The sequence below is a fragment of the Oncorhynchus mykiss genome, chromosome 22 (assembly GCF_013265735.2).
Source record: "Oncorhynchus mykiss isolate Arlee chromosome 22, USDA_OmykA_1.1, whole genome shotgun sequence".
Lineage (NCBI taxonomy): Eukaryota > Metazoa > Chordata > Actinopteri > Salmoniformes > Salmonidae > Oncorhynchus > Oncorhynchus mykiss.
The window spans coordinates 50,506,061-50,533,973 of NC_048586.1; the positions used below are offsets into that span (position 1 = coordinate 50,506,061).

Consider the following 27,913-nt stretch of genomic DNA (forward strand, 5'->3'; position numbering starts at 1 on the left):
GGAACAGACCTCTAGTGGGATCTTCTGATACCACAGTGAAGTACATGATGATCCCATGTTCAGTATCAAAGTAGTGTAGTGGAGGTTCACGCTGTGTAAGGTTGATGGAACAGACCTCTAGTGGGATCTTCTGATACCGCAGTGAAGTACATGATGATCCCATGTTCAGTATCAAAGTAGTGTAGTGGAGGTTCACGCTGTGTAAGGTTGATGGAACAGACCTCTAGTGGGATCTTCTGATACCGCAGTGATGATGATGATGATCCCATGTTCAGTATCAAAGTAGTGTAGTGGAGGTTCACGCTGTATAAGGTTGATGGAACAGACCTCTAGTGGGATCTTCTGATACCGCAGTGAAGTACATGATGATCCCATGTTCAGTATCAAAGTAGTGTAGTGGAGGTTCACGCTGTGTAAGGTTGATGGAACAGACCTCTAGTGGGATCTTCTGATACCGCAGTGATGATGATGATGATCCCATGTTCAGTATCAAAGTAGTGTAGTGGAGGTTCACGCTGTGTAAGGTTGATGGAACAGACCTCTAGTGGGATCTTCTGATACCACAGTGAAGTACATGATGATCCCATGTTCAGTATCAAAGTAGTGTAGTGGAGGTTCACGCTGTGTAAGGTTGATGGAACAGACCTCTAGTGGGATCTTCTGATACCACAGTGAAGTACATGATGATCCCATGTTCAGTATCAAAGTAGTGTAGTGGAGGTTCACGCTGTGTAAGGTTGATGGAACAGACCTCTAGTGGGATCTTCTGATACCACAGTGAAGTACATGATGATCCCATGTTCAGTATCAAAGTAGTGTAGTGGAGGTTCACGCTGTGTAAGGTTGATGGAACAGACCTCTAGTGGGATCTTCTGATACCGCAGTGATGATGATGATGATCCCATGTTCAGTATCAAAGTAGTGTAGTGGAGGTTCACGCTGTGTAAGGTTGATGGAACAGACCTCTAGTGGGATCTTCTGATACCGCAGTGATGATGATGATGATCCCATGTTCAGTATCAAAGTAGTGTAGTGGAGGTTCACGCTGTATAAGGTTGATGGAACAGACCTCTAGTGGGATCTTCTGATACCACAGTGAAGTACATGATGATCCCATGTTCAGTATCAAAGTAGTGTAGTGGAGGTTCACGCTGTATAAGGTTGATGGAACAGACCTCTAGTGGGATCTTCTGATACCGCAGTGATGATGATGATGATCCCATGTTCAGTATCAAAGTAGTGTAGTGGAGGTTCACGCTGTGTAAGGTTGATGGAACAGACCTCTAGTGGGATCTTCTGATACCGCAGTGAAGTACATGATGATCCCATGTTCAGTATCAAAGTAGTGTAGTGGAGGTTCACGCTGTGTAAGGTTGATGGAACAGACCTCTAGTGGGATCTTCTGATACCACAGTGAAGTACATGATGATCCCATGTTCAGTATCAAAGTAGTGTAGTGGAGGTTCACGCTGTGTAAGGTTGATGGAACAGACCTCTAGTGGGATCTTCTGATACCGCAGTGAAGTACATGATGATCCCATGTTCAGTATCAAAGTAGTGTAGTGGAGGTTCACGCTGTGTAAGGTTGATGGAACAGACCTCTAGTGGGATCTTCTGATACCGCAGTGATGATGATGATGATCCCATGTTCAGTATCAAAGTAGTGTAGTGGAGGTTCACGCTGTATAAGGTTGATGGAACAGACCTCTAGTGGGATCTTCTGATACCGCAGTGAAGTACATGATGATCCCATGTTCAGTATCAAAGTAGTGTAGTGGAGGTTCACGCTGTGTAAGGTTGATGGAACAGACCTCTAGTGGGATCTTCTGATACCGCAGTGATGATGATGATGATCCCATGTTCAGTATCAAAGTAGTGTAGTGGAGGTTCACGCTGTGTAAGGTTGATGGAACAGACCTCTAGTGGGATCTTCTGATACCACAGTGAAGTACATGATGATCCCATGTTCAGTATCAAAGTAGTGTAGTGGAGGTTCACGCTGTGTAAGGTTGATGGAACAGACCTCTAGTGGGATCTTCTGATACCGCAGTGATGATGATGATGATGATCCCATGTTCAGTATCAAAGTAGTGTAGTGGAGGTTCACGCTGTGTAAGGTTGATGGAACAGACCAGAATGTTTAGTTTAAACATGATGATCAGCAGCAGTGTGCTCACAGTGGAAGACCTATGAGGGAATGTTACTAAATGCAGTTAGCAGGAAGACACGGTTCTAAAATGCACAACTGCACATGGCGAGCAGATTCATGTTGAAAGGGGGAGACGTGAAGATGCAAAGACTATCATGGGTCGTTAATATGACTGGGATAATGACTGGGATAATGGGTTGTTAATATGACTGGGATAATGACTGGGATGATGGGTTGTTAATATGACTGGGATAATGACTGGGATAATGGGATGTTAATATGACTGGGATACTGGGTTGTTAATGACTGGGATAATGACCAGGGATAATGACTGGGATAATGGGTAGTTAATATGACTGAGATAATGGGTTGTTAATATGACTGGGATAATGACAGGGATAATGGGTTGTTACTATGACTGGAGTAATGGGTTGTTAATATGACTGGGATAATGGGTTGTTAATATGACTGGGATAATGGGTTAATATGACTGGGGTAATGGGTTGTTAATATGACTGGGATAATGGGTTGTTAATATGACTGGGATAATGGGTTGTTAATATGACTGGGGTAATGGGTTGTTAATATGACTGGGATAATGGGTTGTTAACATGACTGGGATAATGGGTTGTTAATATGATAATATGACTGGGAAAATGGGTTGTTAATATGACTGGGATAATGGGTTGTTAATATGACTGGGATAATGGGTTGTTAATATGACTGGGATAATGGGTTAATATGACTGGAATAATGGGTTGCTAATATGACTGGGATAATGACTGGGATAATGGGTTGTTAATATGACTTGGATAATGACTAGGATAATGGGTTGTTAATACGACTGGGATAATGACTGGGATAATGGATAGTTAATATGACAAAGATAATGGGTTGTTAATATGACTGGGATAATGGGTTGTTAATATGACTGGGATAATAGGTTGTTAATATGACTGGGATAATGACTGGGATAATGGGTTGTTAATATGATTGGGATAATGACTGGGATAATGGGTTGTTAATATGATTGGGATAATGGGTTGTTATATGACCTGGATAATGGGTTGTTAATATGACTGGGATAATGACTGGGATAATGGGTTGTTAATGTGACTGGGATAATGGGTTGTTAATATGACTGGGATAATGGGTTGTTAATATGACTTGGCTAATGGGTGGTTACTATGACTTGGATAATGGGTTATTAATGTGACTGGAATAATGGGTTGTTAATATGACTGGGATAATGGGTTGTTAATGTGACTGGGATAATGACTTGGATAATGACTAGGATAATGGGTTGTTAATATGACTGGGATAATGACTGGGATAATGGGTTGTTAATATGACTGGGATCATGGGTTGTTAATATGACTAGGATAATGACCATGGATAATGACTGGGATAATGGGTTGTTAATATGATTGGGATAATGGGTTGTTATATGACCTGGATAATGGGTTGTTAATGTGACTGGAATAATGGGTTGTTAATGTGACTGGGATAATAACTTGGATAATGACTGGGATAATGGGTTGTTAATATGACTGGGATAATGACTGGGATAATGGGTTGTTAATATGACTTGGATAATGACTGGGATAATGGGTTGTTAATATGACTGGGATAATGGGTAGTTAATATGACAAAGATAATGGGTTGTTAATATGACTGGGATAATGGGTTAATATGACTGGAATAATGGGTTGCTAATATGACTGGGATAATGACTAGGGATAATGGGAAGTTAATATGACTAAGATAATGGTTTGTTAATATGACTGGGATAATGGGTTAATATGACTGGGATAATGGGTTGCTTATATGGCTGGGATAATGGGTTGTTAATATGACTGGGATAATGACTAGGATAATTGGTTGTTAATATCACTGGGATAATGGCTTGTTAACATCACTGGGATAATGGGTTGTTAATATGACTGGGATAATGGGTTGTTAATATGACTAGGATGTTAACTGGGATAATGCCTTTGGCTGCTAGACAATGAAAGACAGTTGGAAGAAAACCAATTGAACCGGATAATGAGGAAGTCTAAATAAAATAATTGCCTCCATGTTTCTATGGTGGGATTGTGGCTATCGGTTACATTGAACCAAGGCAAGACAGGCCTTATAATATGAAGTAAAATGTCCAATTTTTAAACAATTAAGGAACACGAAAAATGTAGTCATGGTAATGATAGACTGTCTTCTGGTAGATGGAAAGGCTTCCCCAGAAACCTTCTCTATTAAATGTTAGCTAGCTACAAAGTAGCCTATGGCTGAATGGCAGAATGATATCGTGATTAATTGCATCAATCCAGTGACCATTTGTTTTACAAACTCCATCTCATGGGCTACAGAAACACTGCTAACCAAACAACAGCACTTGGTGGCTGTACTACAGAAACACTGCTAACCAAACAACAGTGCTAGGTGGCTGTACTACAGAAACACTGCTAACTAAACAACAGTGCTAGGTGGCTGTACTACAGAAACACTGCTAACCAAACAACAGGGCTAGGTGGCTGTACTACAGAAACACTGCTAACTAAACAACAGGGCTAGGTGGCTGTACTACAGAAACACTGCTAACCAAACAACAGTGCTAGGTGGCTGTACTACAGAAACACTGCTAACTAAACAACAGGGCTAGGTGGCTGTACTACAGAAACACTGCTAACTAAACAACAGTGCTAGGTGGCTGTACCACAGAAACACTGCTAACTAAACAACAGGGCTAGGTGGCTGTACTACAGAAACACTGCTAACTAAACAACAGGGCTAGGTGGCTGTACTACAGAAACACCGCTAACCAAACAACAGTGCTAGGTGGCTGTACTACAGAAACACTGCTAACCAAACAACAGGGCTAGGTGGCTGTACTACAGAAACACTGCTAACCAAACAACAGGGCTAGGTGGCTGTACTACAGAAACACTGCTAACCAAACAACAGGGCTAGGTGGCTGTACTACAGAAACACTGCTAACCAAACAACAGGGCTAGGTGGCTGTACTACAGAAACACTGCTAACCAAACAACAGGGCTAGGTGGCTGTACTACAGAAACACTGCTAACTAAACAACAGGGCTAGGTGGCTGTACTACAGAAACACCGCTAACCAAACAACAGGGCTAGGTGGCTGTACTACAGAAACACTGCTAACCAAACAACAGTGCTAGGTGGCTGTACTACAGAAACACTGCTAACCAAACAACAGTGCTAGGTGGCTGTACTACAGAAACACCGCTAACCAAACAACAGGGCTAGGTGGCTGTACTACAGAAACACTGCTAACCAAACAACAGTGCTAGGTGGCTGTACTACAGAAACACTGCTAACCAAACAACAGTGCTAGGTGGCTGTACTACAGAAACACCGCTAACCAAACAACAGTGCTAGGTGGCTGTACTACAGAAACACTGCTAACCAAACAACAGCACTTGGTGGCTGTACTACAGAAACACTGCTAACTAAACAACAGTGCTAGGTGGCTGTACTACAGAAACACTGCTAACCAAACAACAGTGCTAGGTGGCTGTACTACAGAAACACTGCTAACCAAACAACAGCACTTGGTGCCTGTACTACAGAAACACTGCTAACCAAACAACAGGGCTAGGTGGCTGTACTACAGAAACACTGCTAACCAAACAACAGTGCTAGGTGGCTGTACTACAGAAACACTGCTAACCAAACAACAGTGCTAGGTGGCTGTACTACAGAAACACTGCTAACCAAACAACAGGGCTAGGTGGCTGTACTACAGAAACACTGCTAACTAAACAACAGCACTTGGTGGCTGTACTACAGAAACACTGCTAACCAAACAACAGCACTTGGTGGCTGTACTACAGAAACACTGCTAACCAAACAACAGTGCTAGGTGGCTGTACTACAGAAACACTGCTAACCAAACAACAGGGCTAGGTGGCTGTACTACAGAAACACTGCTAACCAAACAACAGTTCTAGGTGGCTGTACTACAGAAACACCCCTAACCAAACAACAGTGCTAGGTGGCTGTACTACGGAAACACTGCTAACCAAACAACAGCACTTGGTGGCTGTACTACAGAAACACTGCTAACTAAACAACAGTGCTAGGTGGCTGTACTACAGAAACACTGCTAACCAAACAACAGTGATAGGTGGCTGTACTACAGAAACACTGCTAACCAAACAACAGCACTTGGTGGCTGTACTACAGAAACACTGCTAACCAAACAACAGGGCTAGGTGGCTGTACTACAGAAACACTGCTAACCAAACAACAGTGCTAGGTGGCTATACTACAGAAACACTGCTAACCAAACAACAGTGCTAGGTGGCTGTACTACAGAAACACTGCTAACCAAACAACAGGGCTAGGTGGCTGTACTACAGAAACACTGCTAACTAAACAACAGCACTTGGTGGCTGTACTACAGAAACACTGCTAACCAAACAACAGCACTTGGTGGCTGTACTACAGAAACACTGCTAACCAAACAACAGTGCTAGGTGGCTGTACTACAGAAACACTGCTAACCAAACAACAGTGCTAGGTGGCTGTACTACAGAAACACCGCTAACCAAACAACAGTGCTAGGTGGCTGTACTACAGAAACACCGCTAACCAAACAACAGTGCTAGGTGGCTGTACTACAGAAACACTGCTAACCAAACAACAGTGCTAGGTGGCTGTACTACAGAAACACTGCTAACCAAACAACAGTGCTAGGTGGCTGTACTACAGAAACACCGCTAACCAAACAACAGTGCTAGGTGGCTGTACTACAGAAACACTGCTAACCAAACAACAGCACTTGGTGGCTGTACTACAGAAACACTGCTAACTAAACAACAGTGCTAGGTGGCTGTACTACAGAAACACTGCTAACCAAACAACAGTGCTAGGTGGCTGTACTACAGAAACACTGCTAACCAAACAACAGCACTTGGTGCCTGTACTACAGAAACACTGCTAACCAAACAACAGGGCTAGGTGGCTGTACTACAGAAACACTGCTAACCAAACAACAGTGCTAGGTGGCTGTACTACAGAAACACTGCTAAGCAAACAACAGGGCTAGGTGGCTGTACTACAGAAACACTGCTAACTAAACAACAGCACTTGGTGGCTGTACTACATAAACACTGCTAACCAAACAACAGCACTTGGTGGCTGTACTACAGAAACACTGCTAACCAAACAACAGTGCTAGGTGGCTGTACTACAGAAACACTGCTAACCAAACAACAGGGCTAGGTGGCTGTACTACAGAAACACTGCTAACCAAACAACAGCACTTGGTGGCTGTACTACAGAAACACTGCTAACTAAACAACAGTGCTAGGTGGCTGTACTACAGAAACACTGCTAACCAAACAACAGTGCTAGGTGGCTGTACTACAGAAACACTGCTAACCAAACAACAGCACTTGGTGGATGTACTACAGAAACACTGCTAACCAAACAACAGGGCTAGGTGGCTTTACTACAGAAACACTGCTAACCAAACAACAGTGCTAGGTGGCTGTACTACAGAAACACTGCTAACCAAACAACAGTGCTAGGTGGCTGTACTACAGAAACACTTCTAACCAAACAACAGGGCTAGGTGGCTGTACTACAGAAACACTGCTAACTAAACAACAGCACTTGGTGGCTGTACTACAGAAACACTGCTAACCAAACAACAGCACTTGGTGGCTGTACTACAGAAACACTGCTAACCAAACAACAGTGCTAGGTGGCTGTACTACAGAAACACTGCTAACCAAACAACAGGGCTAGGTGGCTGTACTACAGAAACACTGCTAACCAAACAACAGTGCTAGGTGGCTGTACTACAGAAACACCCCTAACCAAACAACAGTGCTAGGTGGCTGTACTACGGAAACACTGCTAACCAAACAACAGGGCTAGGTGGCTGTACTTCAGAAACACCGCTAACCAAACAACAGTGCTAGGTGGCTGTACTACAGAAACACCCCTAACCAAACAACAGTGCTAGGTGGCTGTACTACAGAAACACCCCTAACCAAACAACAGTGCTAGGTGGCTGTACTACAGAAACACTGCTAACCAAACAACAGGGCTAGGTGGCTGTACTACAGAAACACTGCTAACCAAACAACAGCACTTGGTGGCTGTACTACAGAAACACTGCTAACCAAACAACAGTGCTAGGTGGCTGTACTACAGAAACACTGCTAACCAAACAACAGGGCTAGGTGGCTGTACTACAGAAACACTGCTAACCAAACAACAGTGCTAGGTGGCTGTACTACAGAAACACCCCTAACCAAACAACAGTGCTAGGTGGCTGTACTACAGAAACACTGCTAACCAAACAACAGGGCTAGGTGGCTGTACTACAGAAACACCGCTAACCAAACAACAGTGCTAGGTGGCTGTACTACAGAAACACCCCTAACCAAACAACAGTGCTAGGTGGCTGTACTACAGAAACACCCCTAACCAAACAACAGTGCTAGGTGGCTGTACTACAGAAACACTGCTAACCAAACAACAGGGCTAGGTGGCTGTACTACAGAAACACTGCTAACCAAACAACAGTGCTAGGTGGCTGTACTACGGAAACACTGCTAACCAAACAACAGTGCTAGGTGGCTGTACTACAGAAACACTGCTAACCAAACAACAGTGCTAGGTGGCTGTACTACAGAAACACTGCTAACCAAACAACAGTGCTAGGTGGCTTTACTACAGAAACACTGCTAACCAAACAACAGTGCTAGGTGGCTGTACTACAGAAACACTGCTAACCAAACAACAGTGCCTGTTCAGTTGAATTAAAAGTGGTCTACTGATGTGGTTTAAATATTGTTATGGACTTGGAACATCCAATTTTGTTGTTTTTCTATTTAAAAAAGTGTGACTGTGAGACCCGAGAACCTGAAACTAATGGAAAATAAAAATATGTAAAAATCAGTTGACATCCTCAGTTATCTGTTTCAATAGTAGTCCCACTATTCGCCTACTGCACAGTACAGTTTGGGTTGGCCTGACTGGTAAAGACCAATATGGGATTTATCCTTTTAGGTCATTCAGAGTGTATGTCACTGTTTCTCATAGAATGTTTCACACAGGGCACCTTTCACCTTTACAGGGACGATTCGAGATAATATACGACAACTACTAGAAATAATAAACATCATGAAACATAAGAAGCCAGGAATGGTATTTATAGTGGATTTTGAAAAGGCATTTGATAAAGTAAGACTGGATTTTATTTATAAATGCCTAGACTTTTTCAATTTCGGTAATTCTCTTATAAAATGGTTAAAAATAATGTATAGCAACCCCAAGTGTAAAATGGTAAATAACTGCTACTTCTCAGAGTTTTGAATTGTCAAGAGGAGTTAAACAAGGGTGTCCCCTGTCACCATATCTATTTGTTATGGCCATCGAAATGCTAGCTATTAAAATCAGATCCAATAACATTAGAGGAGTGTCCATGTCCATTAGTGTCCATGTAAACAAGCTCTCCACAATGAATTTCAATAGAAAACTTGTAAAAATAGTTAAGATCCTGCAACCATGGAGAGGTAAATACCTGTCTATTTATGGAAAAATTGCCCTGATTAACTCCTTAGTCATATCTCAGTTTACTCACTTACTTATGGCGCTGCCAACTCCTCACGGTTCGTTTCTCAAATCATATGAGCAAAAAATATTTTTTATTTTTTAAATTTTTTTTATTTCACTTTTATTTAACCAGGTAGGCTAGTTGAGAACAAGTTCTCATTTACAACTGCGACCTGGCCAAGATAAAGCATAGCAGTATGAGCAGACAACACAGAGTTACACATGGAGTAAACAATTAACAAGTCAATAACACAGTAGAAAACAAAGGGGGAGTCTATATACAATGTGTGCAAAAGGCATGAGGAGGTGGGCGAATAATTACTATTTTGCAGATTAACACTGGAGTGATAAATGATCAGATGGTCATGTACAGGTAGAGATATTGGTGTGCAAAAGAGCAGAAAAGTAAATAAATAAAAACAGTATGGGGATGAGGTAGGGGAAAATGGGTGGGCTATTTACCAATAGACTATGTACAGCTGCAGCGATCGGTTAGCTGCTCAGATAGCTGATGTTTGAAGTTGGTGAGGGAGATAAAAGTCTCCAACTTCAGCGATTTTTGCAATTCGTTCCAGTCACAGGCAGCAGAGTACTGGAACGAAAGGCGGCCAAATGAGGTGTTGGCTTTAGGGATGATCAGTGAGATACACCTGCTGGAGCGCGTGCTACGGATGGGTGTTGCCATCGTGACCAGTGAGCTGAGATAAGGCGGAGCTTTACCTAGCATGGACTTGTAGATGACCTGGAGCCAGTGGGTCTGGCGACGAATATGTAGCGAGGGCCAGCCGACTAGAGCATACAATTCGCAGTGGTGGGTGGTATAAGGTGCTTTAGTGACAAAACGGATGGCACTGTGATAGACTGCATCCAGTTTGCTGAGTAGAGTGTTGGAAGCCATTTTGTAGATGACATCGCCGAAGTCGAGGATCGGTAGGATAGTCAGTTTTACTAGGGTAAGCTTGGCGGCGTGAGTGAAGGAGGCTTTGTTGCGGAATAGAAAGCCGACTCTTGATTTGATTTTCGATTGGAGATGTTTGATATGAGTCTGGAAGGAGAGTTTGCAGTCTAGCCAGACACCTAGGTACTTATAGATGTCCACATATTCTAGGTCGGAACCATCCAGGGTGGTGATGCTAGGCGGGCATGCGGGTGCAGGCAGCGATCGGTTGAAAAGCATGCATTTGGTTTTACTAGCGTTTAAGAGCAGTCGGAGGCCACGGAAGGAGTGTTGTATGGCATTGAAGCTTGTTTGGAGGTTAGATAGCACAGTGTCCAATGACGGGCCGAAAGTATATAGAATGGTGTCGTCTGCGTAGAGGTGGATCAGGGAATCGCCCGCAGCAAGAGCAACATCATTGATGTATACAGAGAAAAGAGTCGGCCCGAGAATTGAACCCTGTGGCACCCCCCATAGAGACTGCCAGAGGACCGGACAGCATGCCCTCCGATTTGACACACTGAACTCTGTCTGCAAAGTAATTGGTGAACCAGGCAAGGCAGTCATCCGAAAAACCGAGGCTACTGAGTCTGCCGATAAGAATATGGTGATTGACAGAGTCGAAAGCCTTGGCAAGGTCGATGAAGACGGCTGCACAGTACTGTCTTTTATCGATGGCGGTTATGATATCGTTTAGTACCTTGAGTGTGGCTGAGGTGCACCCGTGACCGGCTCGGAAACCAGATTGCACAGCGGAGAAGGTACAGTGGGATTCGAGATGGTCAGTGACCTGTTTGTTGACTTGGCTTTCGAAGACCTTAGATAGGCAGGGCAGGATGGATATAGGTCTGTAACAGTTTGGGTCCAGGGTGTCTCCCCCTTTGAAGAGGGGGATGACTGCGGCAGCTTTCCAATCCTTGGGGATCTCAGACGATATAAAAGAGAGGTTGAACAGGCTGGTAATAGGGGTTGCGACAATGGTGGCGGATAGTTTCAGAAATAGAGGGTCCAGATTGTCAAGCCCAGCTGATTTGTATGGGTCCAGGTTTTGCAGCTCTTTCAGAACATCTGCTATCTGGATTTGGGTAGAGGAGAACCTGGAGAGGCTTGGGCGAGGAGCAGCGGGGGGGGCGGGGCTGTTGGCCGAGGTCGAAGTAGCCAGGCGGAAGGCATGGCCAGCCGTTGAGAAATGCTTATTGAAGTTTTCGATAATCATGGATTTATCGGTGGTGACCGTGTTACCTAGCCTCAGTGCAGTGGGCAGCTGGGAGTAGGTGCTCTTGTTCTCCATTGACTTCACAGTGTCCCAGAACTTTTTGGAGTTGGAGCTACAGGATGCAAACTTCTGTCTGAAGATGCTGGCCTTAGCTTTCCTGACTGACTGCGTGTATTGGTTCCGGACTTCCCTGAACAGTTGCATATCACGGGGACTATTCGATGCTATTGCAGTCCGCCACAGGATGTTTTTGTGCTGGTCGAGGGCAGTCAGGTCTGGGGTGAACCAAGGGCTGTATCTGTTCTTAGTTCTGCATTTTTTGAACGGAGCATGCTTATCTAAAATGGTGAGGAAGTTACTTTTAAAGAATGACCAGGCATCCTCAACTGACGGGATGAGGTCAATGTCCTTCCAGGATACCCGGGCCAGGTCGATTAGAAAGGCCTGCTCACAGAAGTGTTTTAGGGAGCGTTTGACAGTGATGAGGGGTGGTCGTTTGACTGCGGCTCCGTAGCGGATACAGGATGAGGCATAATGAGGCAGTGATCGCTGAGATCCTGGTTGAAGACAGCGGAGGTGTATTTGGAGGGCCAGTTGGTCAGGATGACGTCTATGAGGGTGCCCTTGTTTACAGAGTTAGGGTTGTACCTGGTGGGTTCCTTGATGATTTGTGTGAGATTGAGGGCATCTAGCTTAGATTAGCTTTATCTGGGACGCTAAACCAGACAAAATGTGCCTATCTATTTAATGAATACACTGAACTATACCACTAAAACAATCTGCACAAGCGGAATGGGTCTCAGTTATTTCACAGATCCCGAATGATCCCCCACTTATGGGTATGTTTTGTAAATACTGTGGTCGCAATCCCTAGGGTTGCTCTTTTAAGGGTGGGAGTGTTACGGATACAGGTATCCTGTGTGTGTATTTATTTTCTCTCCTTCTCCCCTCACAGGTGGCAATCATCACTCCCCAATCAGTCACCAATCAGTCATCAATCAGAAGACACACCTCCTCCTGTTTCCTGCCTAATCACAGTTCCTTTCCCTTGGTTTAAAAACCCTGTCAAATGAGATTATTAAATATAAAAGCACTAAACCTCTCTCTGAAGGCTTCACTCATTCAAAAGTTTTATTTGAACCCTGAATGGTTCTCAAGTAAATTACTAAGAAAAGCTCATCCATTGTTTAAAAATGGCCTTTTTGCAGATCGCTATGTCTCATTTTCGATTAATTGAAAATTATATTTTTTTCAAAGTATCTCTCTTTTTCAAACAAGCATTGCAGAGCTGGCTACAATTTCAATTTCATCCCCCTGAAAAGATAGAACAAATACTATGGCTGAACTCAAATGTGCTGGTTGATCAAATACCTGTATTTATGGGAAAGATGTTTGAAAAGGGTATTTTGTTCTTAAATTATATTGTAAGTTGGAATGGTAGAGTTATGTCCTTCATGGAGTTCTCAGAATTGTACGGATCTGCTCAATCCAAGAGTTCAACCAATTGATTTCAGCATTACCCCAAAAATGGAGGAGGCAGGGAACTGGTCTGTCTGCCCAATATAAAGGATCAAAACTGGAGGAGGAATAAAAATAGCACAAATAGGAAAGTTTCATTTGAGGAACAGAATAACAACTGTGCCATACAGGTTGCAAAATAGTTGGGAAGAGATTTTCCATGGTACAGGGTGTATGAGTTGATATATAAAACAACGCAAGATTCAAGACTTTGTGCTTTTCAGCTAAAATTATTATATAGAATTCTTCCCACCAACAAAATGTTGAATAGTTTGGACATAAAATCAGCTTTAGTTGGGAGGATACAGAATCAATAGACCATTTATTTTGGTATTGCCCTCAGGTAGCCTGTTTCTGGTCTCAGGTTCAGGAATGGCTGAAAATGCACAGCATTGATCTAAAATTGACCCTAGAAATAGTACTGTTAGGAGATCTGGAGAGACCTGGTCAGTCAATTACTAATATACTAATACTTATCTTCAACTCGCAATCTATGGATTCTGTTCGATTCGACAGATTGAAATTGTACGGTAAACATCACAGCATAGTTGAAAGATATGTGTTGCGTAGAAACACGAAGAGGGTGGCCAGCAGAGATAGATGGGATGGGCTGAGGGAAGCTGAGGGTTGGGATGGGATGGGCTGAGGGAAGCTGAGGGTTGGGATGGGATGGGCTGAGGGAAGCTGAGGGTTGGGATGGGTTGGGCTGAGGGAAGCTGAGGGTTGGGATGGGTTGGGCTGAGGGAAGCTGAGGGTTGGGATGGGTTGGGCTGAGGGAAGCTGAGGGTTGGGATGGGTTGGGCTGAGGGAAGCTGAGGGTTGGGATGGGTTGGGCTGAGGGAAGCTGAGGGTTGGGATGTGGAATTGGAGACAAGTGGGAGTGGAGTTGCTGTGTGGAAGATAGAATGATGGTCAAAGATAAAAGTAAAACATTAAACAAATAAAAAAGTCAAAATAAAACATAATAAAAGTACATTTGAATGACACTAAGAGGGCAGTGTTTTTACAACTAATGCTAGTTTGCCTGAGGCTGATGCCGTGCAGGTGTTTGTACACATGCATATACACACACTCTCATTCAAATAAACACATACAAGAAAACAGACATACATGTAATAGTGCCAGACATGCACACAAACATATACAGTTGGCATTGCTGTTATGATTTTAGTTGTCCTTCATGTCCTATTGTTTTGCATTGTTGATTTGCAGTTTTCTTCTGTCTTCCTTTCATTCTCTTGGTTGTTCATTCTCTTGGTTGTTCATTCTCTTGGTTGTTGGTGCATTGGGGGGATCTTGGGGGTAGGGGTTCATTCTCTTGGTTGTTGGTGCTTTGGGGGGTTCTTGGGGGTAGGGGTTCATTCTCTTGTTGTTGGTGCATTGGGGGGGGGGGGGGGGGGGTTCTTGGGGGTGGGGGTTCATTCTCTTGTTGTTGGTGCATTAGGGGGTTCTTGGGGGTGGGGTTCATTCTCTTGGTTGTTGGTGCTTTGGGGGGTTCTTGGGGGTAGGGGTTCATTCTCTTGGTTGTTGGTGCATTGGGGGGTTCTTGGGGGTGGGGGTTCATTCTCTTGGTTGTTGCTGCATTGGGGGGGATCTTGGGGTGGGGTTCATTCTCTTGGTTGTTGGTGCATTGGGGGGTTCTTGGGGGTAGGGGTTCATTCTCTTGGTTGTTGGTGCATTGGGGGTTTATTGGGTGTGGGGTTCATTCTCTTGGTTGTTGGTGCATTGGGGGGGGGGTTCTTGGGGGGGGGTTCATTATCTTGGTTGCTGGTGCATTGGGGGGGTTCTCGGGGATCGGGGTTCATTCTCTTGGTTGTTGGTGCATTGGGGGGGGGGGTTCTTGGGGGTGGGGGTTAATTATCTTGGTTGCTGGTGCATTGGGGGGCTTCTTGGGGGTAGGGGTTCATTCTCTTGGTTGTTGGTGCTTTGGGGGGTTCTTGGGGGTTCATTCTCTTGGTTGTTGGTGCTTTGGGGGGGTTCTTGGGGGTGGGTGCTAATTCTCTTGGTTGTTGGTGCTTTGGGGGGTTCTTGGGGGTAGGGGTTCATTCTCTTGGTTGCTGGTGCTTTGGGGGGTTCTTGGGGGTAAGGGTTCATTCTCTTGGTTGTTGGTGCATTGGGGGTCTCTTGGGGGTGGGGTTCATTCTCTTGGTTGTTGGTGCTTTGGGGGGTTCTTGGGGGTAGGGGTTCATTCTCTTGGTTGTTGGTGCATTGGGGGGGGGGGGGTTCTTGGGGGTGGGGGTTCATTCTCTTGGTTGTTGGTGCATTGAGGGGTTCTTGGGGTGGGGGTTCATTCTTTTGGTTGTTGGTGCATTGGGGGGATTAGAGCCATAGAGAATAGCGTGCCATTAGGTACACAGCCATAGGACCATAGAGAATAGGGTGCCATTAGGTACACAGCCATAGGACCATAGAGAATAGGGTGCCATTAGGTACACAGCCATAGAGACATAGAGAATAGGGTGCCATAGAGAATAGGGTACCATAGGACCATAGAGAATAGGATGCCATAGAGAATAGGGTACCATAGGACCATAGAGAATAGGGTGCCATAGAGCCATAGAGAATAGGGTGCCATAGGACCATAGAGAATAGGGTGCCATTAGGTACACAGCCATAGAGCCATAGAGAATAGGGTGCCATTAGGTACACAGCCATAGGAATGACCAGAATCAGAATCTCCTTGTGACTGGATGCTGGACTCTCTTAGGCCTCGTCTTCTCTCCAGGCTTCATGTTCACGTAGTCACTCTGAACAGACACTTCCTTCTTCAGCTTCCTCTGAGGAAAAATAAACACATCAACATCAATACAACACAACGAGATGAATCAAAACGGAACACAACATATACCACTCCATTTACACAATGGAGACCAGAAAGTCCAGCTTCAAGGTGCCTGAAGGATTGTCTGGACTCCCTGGACTCCCAGGACTGTCTGGACTCCCAGGACTGTCTGGACTCCCAGGACTGTCTGGACTCCCTGGACTCCCTGGACTCCCAGGACTCCCAGGACTCCCAGGACTGCCAGGACTCCCAGGAATCTCTGGACAACAGATGTTTCGGAGTGGACTTTCTTGGCTATAATAATAAACGGAGTGACCAGACTCTCAGGGTCAGGGTCAGTGTTAGGGTCAGGGTCAATAACATGAAATGAAAACTGACCCAGAGGACGATGGCGATGATCGTGATGATGATGCTGTAGAGAAGAAAGCCACATGCCACCAATAATGGACACAGGGGGAGGGGTTTAGAAACCTCTGCACAATTCTGGTTGGCCAGAGGATCTTGATCTTGATTCGCCAGTGGATCTCGGTGTGTCAAGCACTGCTTCTCTGTGAACCAATCAGAACGCAGTAGAAACCAGAAATTAGAAGCTATAATTCATCCACTTCACGAGCCGAGCCACAACCAGGCTTCACCTGGGATGTTGTGTACCTTGACCACGTCACTTTCATTTTCAAACTGTTTTGTGCTGTATCATACCAACTCCCTGTCATTCGTTGCCAATGACGACGATCGAGGTATCAAGAAAACAAAACAGATCTGGGACCAGGCTAGTTAATTTGTTCAGTACGACTGTTTCTGTAGACGGCCCCTTACCTTCAATCAGTAGAGTCTGAACAGAGTCCTCTTGATAAGGCAGAGGAGACCTCATCCTTTCCGCTATGCAGGTGTACAGGCCTGTGCTGTTGACCGTGAACACATAGCGGTTGATCAAGTTCTGGTTCCGATTTTGGTCAACTAGATAGAACTGGGCCCAGGTGTCTGTTTGGTTGGTTCTGGTGTGGATCTGGTTCCTCTCGAGCACTGTGGTGTGAACGAGGGACTGGTTCAACGACAGGTGGAAGCTCAGATCCTCCCCTGTCGTGTTGGGGCAGGAGATGGACACTCTGCTGTGGAGAGACACACGCTGGATGTACAGTGGTCTGTCTGTATGGGGAAACAGGAGGGTGGGTTAAGTATGCCAGGACGAGACAGGACGGCCAATAGGGTATCTCTAGCCTATCTCCTGTTTCTGCAGCGTGAGGCAGCTTGATGTAAAAGTACACGCGCCGTGGACAGGAAGCTGTGATGGGTTGAGTCTGCTAGACTATGACGTGTGAGTTTCCATTATGACGACGTTACCGATTAAGCTTTCTCCGTCCTCTTTCAGACGTGGTCTGTCACCGCCCAGGTTAATGTGTAATTAAAAGTACAACATTATTCAGCTGATACAATGAACTAAATATTTGAACAAGATAAATATGAGGAACAATGTAATAAATCAGAACTTCAACTGCAGAAAAGAATTGTTTCTGCACATGCGTTTTTAAAAAGTATGCTTTTAATATGTTTTTTGGACATTACATTATTTTTGTAAATTTAGCAAATGTAAAAAATATATTTAAAAAACTGAAATATCACATTTCCATAAGTATTCAGACCCTTTACTCAGTACTTTGTTGAAGCACTTTTTGTCAGTGATTACAGCCTCCAGTCTTCTTGGGTATGACGCTATAAGCTTGGCACACCTGTATTTTGGGGTGTTTCTCCCATTCTTCTCTGCAGATCCTCTCAAGGTCTGTCAGGTTGGTTAGTGTTAGGTTCTGTCTGTCTAACCAGGTTCTGTCTAACACACTGACCTGTACAGCTCTCTGGGTGAGGTTCTGTCTAACACACTGACCTGTACAGCTCTCTGGGTGAGGTTCTGTCTAACACACTGACATGTACAGCTCTCTGGGTGATTTTCTGTCTAACACACGGACATGTACAGCTCTCTGGGTGAGGTTCTGTCTAACTAAACGGTTGAACATAACCAATCAGAGATGATCTTCACATGGCAGCTGGAGGCGGACCACAACGTGTTGTCTCCTCATGGCAGCTGGAGGTAGATCACAACGTGTTGTCTCCTCATGGCAGCTGGAGGTAGACCACAACGTGTTGTCTCCTCATGGCAGCTGGAGGTAGACCACAACGTGTTGTCTCCTCATGGCAGCTGGAGGTAGACCACAACGTGTTGTCTCCTCATGGCAGCTGGAGGTAGACCACAACGTGTTGTCTCCTCATGGCAGCTGGAGGTAGACCACAACGTGTTGTCTCCTCATGGCAGCTGGAGGTAGACCACAACGTGTTGTCTCCTCATGGCAGCTGGAGGTAGACCACAACGTGTTGTCTCCTCATGGCAGCTGGAGGTAGACCACAACGTGTTGTCTCCTCATGGCAGCTGGAGGTAGATCACAACGTGTTGTCTCCTCATGGCAGCTGGAGGTAGATCACAATGTGTTGTCTCCTCATGGCAGCTGGAGGTAGATCACAACGTGTTGTCTCCTCATGGCAGCTGGAGGTAGATCACAACGTGTTGTCTCCTCATGGCAGCTGGAGGTAGACCACAACGTGTTGTCTCCTCATGGCCGCTGGAGGTAGATCACAACGTGTTGTCTCCTCATGGCCGCTGGAGGTAGATCACAACGTGTTGTCTCCTCATGGCAGCTGGAGGTGGATCACAACTTGTTGTCTCCTCATGGCCGCTGGAGGTAGATCACAACGTGTTGTCTCCTCATGGCAGCTGGAGGTGGATCACAACTTGTTGTCTCCTCATGGCCGCTGGAGGTAGACCACAACGTGTTGTCTCCTCATGGCAGCTGGAGGCGGACCACAACGTGTTGTCTCCTCATGGCAGCTGGAGGCGGACCACAACGTGTTGTCTCCTCATGGCAGCTGGAAGTAGACCACAACGTGTTGTCTCCTCATGGCCGCTGGAGGTACATCACAACGTGTTGTCTCCTCATGGCAGCTGGAGGTAGACCACAACGTGTTGTCTCCTCATGGCAGCTGGAGGTAGACCACAACGTGTTGTCTCCTCATTGCAGCTGGAGGTAGACCACAACGTGTTGTCTCCTCATGGCAGCTGGAGGCGGACCACAACGTGTTGTCTCCTCATGGCAGCTGGAGGTAGATCACAACGTGTTGTCTCCTCATGGCAGCTGGAGGTAGACCACAACGTGTTGTCTCCTCATGGCAGCTGGAGGTAGACCACAACGTGTTGTCTCCTCATGGCAGCTGGAGGTAGACCACAACGTGTTGTCTCCTCATGGCAGCTGGAGGTAGACCACAACGTGTTGTCTCCTCATGGCAGCTGGAGGTAGACCACAACGTGTTGTCTCCTCATGGCAGCTGGAGGTAGACCACAACGTGTTGTCTCCTCATGGCAGCTGGAGGTAGACCACAACGTGTTGTCTCCTCATGGCAGCTGGAGGTAGACCACAACGTGTTGTCTCCTCATGGCAGCTGGAGGTAGATCACAACGTGTTGTCTCCTCATGGCAGCTGGAGGTAGATCACAATGTGTTGTCTCCTCATGGCAGCTGGAGGTAGATCACAACGTGTTGTCTCCTCATGGCAGCTGGAGGTAGATCACAACGTGTTGTCTCCTCATGGCCGCTGGAGGTAGATCACAACGTGTTGTCTCCTCATGGCCGCTGGAGGTAGATCACAACGTGTTGTCTCCTCATGGCAGCTGGAGGTGGATCACAACTTGTTGTCTCCTCATGGCCGCTGGAGGTAGATCACAACGTGTTGTCTCCTCATGGCAGCTGGAGGTGGATCACAACTTGTTGTCTCCTCATGGCCGCTGGAGGTAGACCACAACGTGTTGTCTCCTCATGGCAGCTGGAGGCGGACCACAACGTGTTGTCTCCTCATGGCAGCTGGAGGCGGACCACAACGTGTTGTCTCCTCATGGCAGCTGGAAGTAGACCACAACGTGTTGTCTCCTCATGGCCGCTGGAGGTAGACCACAACGTGTTGTCTCCTCATGGCAGCTGGAGGTACATCACAACGTGTTGTCTCCTCATGGCAGCTGGAGGTAGACCACAACGTGTTGTCTCCTCATGGCAGCTGGAGGTAGACCACAACGTGTTGTCTCCTCATTGCAGCTGGAGGTAGACCACAACGCGTTGTCTCGTCATGGCAGCTGGAGGTAGACCACAACGTGTTGTCTCCTCATGGCAGCTGGAGGTAGACCACAACGTGTTGTCTGTCTCCTCATGGCAGCTGGAGGTAGACCACAACGTGTTGTCTCCTCATGGCAGCTGGAGGCGGACTCATATCGATAAACGGTCTAAAGGGCAGTTGACCTGTAGTCGCTACATCCATTTTTGACTTAACAAAGTAAATGTAAACAAACACTGCAGTGTATAGCCTCGAAACATAGTTCAAACTACAATTGAGATATTATGGGATGGTCAGTCCTTGCATCAATTGCGCGGTCTTTGAATTTCAGAGTGTTGCATTTCTCCAGCCCCGTCACACAGCTTTTTAACGAAACAGGAAACGCTTTGTTATTGTTTCAACTGCGGACTGAGGCTTTAAATAGGAATTTGTAAGCGCAGGGGCTTGTGGTGGTTTTGATGTGGATCCGTGTTAGCATAGGGGCTTGGGGTGGGTTTGATGTGGATCCGTGTTAGCATAGGGGCTTGGGGTGGGTTTGATGTGGATCCGTATCAGCATAGGGGCTTGGGGTGGGTTTGATGTGGATCCGTATCAGCATGGGGGCTTGTGGTGGGTTTGATGTGGATCCGTGTTAGCATAGGGGCTTGGGGTGGGTTTGATGTGGATCCGTATCAGCATAGGGGCTTGGGGTGGGTTTGATGTAGATTTGTGTTAGCGCAGGGGCTTGTGGTGGGTTTGATGTAGATTCGTGTTAGCATAGGGGCTTGGGGTGGGTTTGATGTGGATTCGTGTTAGCGCAGGGGCTTGTGGTGGGTTTGATGTGGATTCGTGTTAGCATAGGGGCTTGTGGTGGGTTTGATGTAGATTTGTGTTAGCATAGGGGCTTGTGGTGGGTTTGATGTGGATTCGTGTTAGCATAGGGGCTTGGGGTGGGTTTGATGTGGATCCGTGTTAGCGCAGGGGCTTGTGGTGGGTTTGATGTGGATTCGTGTTAGCATAGGGGCTTGGGGTGGGTTTGATGTGGATTCGTATCAGCATGGGGGCTTGGGGTAGGTTTGATGTGGATTCGTGTTAGCATAGGGGCTTGTGGTGGGTTTGATGTGGATCCGTGTTAGCATAGGGGCTTGTGGTGGGTTTGATGTGGATTCGTATCAGCATAGGGGCTTGGGGTGGGTTTGATGTGGATTAGTATCAGCATGGGGGCTTGGGGTGGGTTTGATGTGGATTCGTATCAGCATGGGGGCTTGTGGTGGGTTTGATGTGGATCGGTGTTAGCATGGGGGCTTGGTGATGTGGATCGGTGTCAGCATGGGGGCTTGGGGGCTTGGTGATGTGGATCGGTGTCAGCATGGGAGCTTGGTGATGTGGATCGGTGTCAGCATGGGGGCTTGGTGATGTGGATCGGTGTCAGCATGGGAGCTTGGTGATGTGGATCGGTGTCAGCATGGGAGCTTGGTGATGTGGATCGGTGTCAGCATGGGAGCTTGGTGATGTGGATCGGTGTCAGCATGGGGGCTTGGTGATGTGGATCGGTGTCAGCATGGGAGCTTGGTGATGTGGATCGGTGTCAGCATGGGGGCTTGGTGATGTGGATCGGTGTCAGCATGGGAGCTTGGTGATGTGGATCGGTGTCAGCATGGGAGCTTGGTGATGTGGATCGGTGTCAGCATGGGAGCTTGGTGATGTGTATCGGTGTCAGCATGGGAGCTTGGTGATGTGGATCGGTGTCAGCATGGGAGCTTGGTGATGTGGATCGGTGTCAGCATGGGGGTTTGGTGATGTGGATCGGTGTCAGCATGGGGGCTTGGTGATGTGGATCGGTGTCAGCATGGGAGCTTGGTGATGTGGATCGGTGTCAGCATGGGAGCTTGGTGATGTGGATCGGTGTCAGCATGGGAGCTTGGTGATGTGGATCGGTGTCAGCATGGGAGCTTGTTGATGTGGATCGGTGTCAGCATGGGAGCTTGGTGATGTGGATCGGTGTCAGCATGGGGGCTTGGTGATGTGGATCGGTGTCAGCATGGGAGCTTGGTGATGTGGATCGGTGTCAGCATGGGAGCTTGGTGATGTGGATCGGTGTCAGCATGGGGGTTTGGTGATGTGGATCGGTGTCAGCATGGGGGCTTGGTGATGTGGATCGGTGTCAGCATGGGAGCTTGGTGATGTGGATCGGTGTCAGCATGGGAGCTTGGTGATGTGGATCGGTGTCAGCATGGGAGCTTGGTGATGTGGATCGGTGTCAGCATGGGAGCTTGGTGATGTGGATCGGTGTCAGCATGGGAGCTTGGTGATGTGGATCGGTGTCAGCATGGGGGCTTGGTGATGTGGATCGGTGTCAGCATGGGAGCTTGGTGATGTGGATCGGTGTCAGCATGGGAGCTTGGTGATGTGGATCGGTGTCAGCATGGGAGCTTGGTGATGTGGATCGGTGTCAGCATGGGAGCTTGGTGATGTGGATCGGTGTCAGCATGGGAGCTTGGTGATGTGGATCGGTGTCAGCATGGGAGCTTGGTGGTGTGGATCGGTGTCAGCATGGGGGTTTGGTGATGTGGATCGGTGTCAGCATGGGGGCTTGGTGATGTGGATCGGTGTCAGCATGGGAGCTTGGTGATGTGGATCGGTGTCAGCATGGGAGCTTGGTGATGTGGATCGGTGTCAGCATGGGAGCTTGGTGATGTGGATCGGTGTCAGCATGGGAGCTTGGTGATGTGGATCGGTGTCAGCATGGGAGCTTGGTGATGTGGATCGGTGTCAGCATGGGGGCTTGGTGATGTGGATCGGTGTCAGCATGGGAGTTTGGTGATGTGGATCGGTGTCAGCATGGGAGCTTGGTGATGTGGATCGGTGTCAGCATGGGGGTTTGGTGATGTGGATCGGTGTCAGCATGGGGGCTTGGTGATGTGGATCGGTGTCAGCATGGGAGCTTGGTGATGTGGATCGGTGTCAGCATGGGAGCTTGGTGATGTGGATCGGTGTCAGCATGGGAGCTTGGTGATGTGGATCGGTGTCAGCATGGGAGCTTGGTGATGTGGATCGGTGTCAGCATGGGAGCTTGGTGATGTGGATCGGTGTCAGCATGGGGGCTTGGTGATGTGGATCGGTGTCAGCATGGGAGCTTGGTGATGTGGATCGGTGTCAGCATGGGAGCTTGGTGATGTGGATCGGTGTCAGCATGGGAGCTTGGTGATGTGTATCGGTGTCAGCATGGGAGCTTGGTGATGTGGATCGGTGTCAGCATGGGAGCTTGGTGATGTGGATCGGTGTCAGCATGGGAGCTTGGTGATGTGGATCGGTGTCAGCATGGGAGCTTGGTGATGTGTATCGGTGTCAGCATGGGAGCTTGGTGATGTGGATCGGTGTCAGCATGGGAGCTTGGTGATGTGGATCGGTGTCAGCATGGGAGCTTGGTGATGTGTATCGGTGTCAGCATGGGAGCTTGGTGATGTGGATCGGTGTCAGCATGGGAGCTTGGTGATGTGGATCGGTGTCAGCATGGGGGTTTGGTGATGTGGATCGGTGTCAGCATGGGGGCTTGGTGATGTGGATCGGTGTCAGCATGGGAGCTTGGTGATGTGGATCGGTGTCAGCATGGGAGCTTGGTGATGTGGATCGGTGTCAGCATGGGAGCTTGGTGATGTGGATCGGTGTCAGCATGGGAGCTTGGTGATGTGGATCGGTGTCAGCATGGGAGCTTGGTGATGTGGATCGGTGTCAGCATGGGAGCTTGGTGATGTGGATCGGTGTCAGCATGGGGGCTTGGTGATGTGGATCGGTGTCAGCATGGGAGCTTGGTGATGTGGATCGGTGTCAGCATGGGAGCTTGGTGATGTGGATCGGTGTCAGCATGGGGGTTTGGTGATGTGGATCGGTGTCAGCATGGGGGCTTGGTGATGTGGATCGGTGTCAGCATGGGAGCTTGGTGATGTGGATCGGTGTCAGCATGGGAGCTTGGTGATGTGGATCGGTGTCAGCATGGGAGCTTGGTGATGTGGATCGGTGTCAGCATGGGAGCTTGGTGATGTGGATCGGTGTCAGCATGGGAGCTTGGTGATGTGGATCGGTGTCAGCATGGGAGCTTGGTGATGTGGATCGGTGTCAGCATGGGGGCTTGGTGATGTGGATCGGTGTCAGCATGGGAGCTTGGTGATGTGGATCGGTGTCAGCATGGGAGCTTGGTGATGTGGATCGGTGTCAGCATGGGAGCTTGGTGATGTGGATCGGTGTCAGCATGGGAGCTTGGTGATGTGGATCGGTGTCAGCATGGGAGCTTGGTGATGTGGATCGGTGTCAGCATGGGAGCTTGGTGATGTGGATCGGTGTCAGCATATAGGCCCAACTTGCTATATCTCAGCCAATTAAAAACATGCATTCTGGTGCTCTTAGATTTGGTGTTGTTCTCCAGACTTTTTGTTGTTGTTGGAAACACCGGGGTCCTACCCGATGAAAAATGTTAATTCAGAGCCCTGCCCGTTGGACCAAATACGGATAAGACGTTGGTTTCCCAAGCAGGAAGTCCGGGGTTCAAATCCCACCAGTGGAATCACTCATATCGGTGGAGGAGTGATGCCAGTAATCAAGACAGCCTGTAGAGGTGCCGGGGATGAAGTTGCCCCCTAGAAGCTGATCCCGGATCAGTTTTGCATTTCTTCCTACAAAGAAATGATTACGAATTGGGGGGAGGGGTAAACTGATCTCTGATCTGTACGTAGGGGAAACTTCACCTCAGATGATCTGTAGAGGAGGAGCACACCAGACATGAACACTTTCTTAACCCGTCTCCTCCCTCCTTTCCTCTACCCTGATTTTCACGTGGACTTAACATGTGACATCAATAAGGGATCATAGCCTTCACGTGGACTGAGACTGACCAGCTGTGTCACGGAAAGAGCAGGTGTTTTTAATGTTTTGTTCACTCAGTTACTACCGTAGCGTACTAGCTTGTGACACATAAGACACGCTGGAGTAGCAGAGTGCAGCGGTTGTTTACGCCTCACATCACAGAGCCCTGTTTGCTCAGACAGGAAGTGGTTTATAAAATGGATCTCTGAACCCATCTGGTTTGTATATGAAGATACAATTAACCCATCTGTGACAGCAAATAGAATATAGAATATAAATACCAAGTATAGGAGTAAACTACAGTATATCCATTCACTACAGCCCCACAACATTCACTACAGCCACACAACATTCCCTACAGCCGCACAACATTCACTACAGACATCCAACATTCACTACAGCCCCACAACATTCACTACAGCCGCACAACATTCACTACAGCCCCACAACATTCACTACAGCCCCACAACATTCACTACAGCCCCATAACATTCACTACAGCCCCACAACATTCACTACAGCCCCATAACATTCACTACAGCCCCACAACATTCACTACAGCCGCACAACATTCACTACAGCCGCACAACATTCACTACAGCCCCATAATATTCACTACAGCCATACAACATTCACTACAGCCACACAACATTCACTACAGCCCCACAACATTCACTACAGCCACACAACATTCACTACAGCCCCACAACATTCACTACAGCCCCATAACATTCACTACAGCCGCACAACATTCACTACAGCCGCACAACATTCACTACAGCCCCACAACATTCACTACAGCCCCACAACATTCACTACAGCCCCATAATATTCACTACAGCCGCACAACATTCACTACAGCCCCACAACATTCACTACAGCCACACAACATTCACTACAGCCGCACAACATTCACTACAGCCCCACAACATTCACTACAGCCCCACAACATTCACTACAGCCCCACAACATTCACTACAGCCGCAGAACATTCACTACAGCCGCACAACATTCACTACAGCCCCACAACATTCACTACAGCCCCACAACATTCACTACAGCCTCACAACATTCACTACAGCCGCACAACATTCACTACAGCCGCACAACATTCACTACAGCCCCATAATATTCACTACAGCCATACAACATTCACTACAGCCACACAACATTCACTACAGCCCCACAACATTCACTACAGCCCCACAACATTCACTACAGCCCCACAACATTCACTACAGCCCCACAACATTCACTACAGCCCCACAACATTCACTACAGTCCCATAATATTCACTACAGCCATACAACATTCACTACAGCCGCACAACATTCACTACAGCCACACAACATTCACTACAGCCGCACAACATTCACTACAGCCCCACAACATTCACTACAGCCCCACAACATTCACTACAGCCTCACAACATTCACTACAGCCGCACAACATTCACTACAGCCGCACAACATTCACTACAGCCCCATAATATTCACTACAGCCATACAACATTCACTACAGCCACACAACATTCACTACAGCCCCACAACATTCACTACAGCCCCACAACATTCACTACAGCCCCACAACATTCACTACAGCCCCACAACATTCACTACAGCCCCACAACATTCACTACAGTCCCATAATATTCACTACAGCCATACAACATTCACTACAGCCGCACAACATTCACTACAGCCACACAACATTCACTACAGCCGCACAACATTCACTACAGCCCCACAACATTCACTACAGCCCCACAACATTCACTACAGCCCCATAACATTCACTACAGCCGCACAACATTCAGTACAGCCGCACAACATTCACTACAGCCCCACAACATTCACTACAGCCCCACAACATTCACTACAGCCCCACAACATTCACTACAGCCCCACAACATTCACTACAGCCCCATAACATTCACTACAGCCGCACAACATTCACTACAGCCGCACAACATTCACTACAGCCGCACAACATTCACTACAGCCCCACAACATTCACTACAGCCCCACAACATTCACTACAGCCCCATAACATTCACTACAGCCGCACAACATGTTGCTTTGTACAACATGTTGTTCCTAAATCACTGTCACGAGATCTGTTAAAAAACTTTTCTTCGTCTAGTTTATCATCTCAGAATGTTCTTGTTTTTTTTGTGTGTTTTTTTAAATGAATGACAACTCAAGTAACAGAATATAAGGTATTTTAGTTTCCATGAAAGACAGGTCATAATGCAGTCGACGTGACAACTAAATTACGCACCATGGAAAAAAAACAAGCTTCGTTCTCTAGAAACGAGTGAATAAATGACTGTAAAATATGAAAATGATATCATATCTCGATCTCACCTTTGCAGTTGGGAAGTTGTTCCGTAAGTACATGATCTGAAAGGTATAACGACAGAAGGACCGCTGTCATCCATACGTTACATTCCATCATCTTCATCCCTGAAGTGACGGCAGAGCACACCGTTTCTCATTCACCCTGACGTTAGGAAACTGTTTTACCTCAGAAACCCAGGGGGGGGGGGGGCTTTGTAAAACCACAACACACCCACTCTCACTGAACGACATTATGTACAACAATATGTGTTCCCAGACTAGAATGGAACTGTGTCCCTAATGGCCTCCTAGTCCCTAATCAAATCACATTTATTTATACATCAGCTGATATCTCAAAGTGCTGTACAGAAACCCAGCCTAAAACCC

General features: G+C 47.0%; 1 protein-coding gene across 1 annotated transcript; it reads right to left on the reverse strand.

The window, feature by feature from the left end:
• Positions 1 to 15,943: 15,943 nt before the first annotated feature.
• Positions 15,944 to 27,688, reverse strand: LOC118943619. Its single transcript, XM_036959493.1, has 4 exons — positions 27,554 to 27,688; positions 17,020 to 17,349; positions 16,582 to 16,751; positions 15,944 to 16,198 (listed from the first exon to the last, which is right to left on the reverse strand). The coding sequence occupies exons 1-4, from the start codon at positions 27,648 to 27,650 to the stop codon at positions 16,091 to 16,093; spliced, it is 705 nt and encodes a 234-aa protein (XP_036815388.1). The 5' UTR covers positions 27,651 to 27,688; the 3' UTR covers positions 15,944 to 16,090.
• Between the last annotated feature and the right edge of the window lie 225 nt (positions 27,689 to 27,913).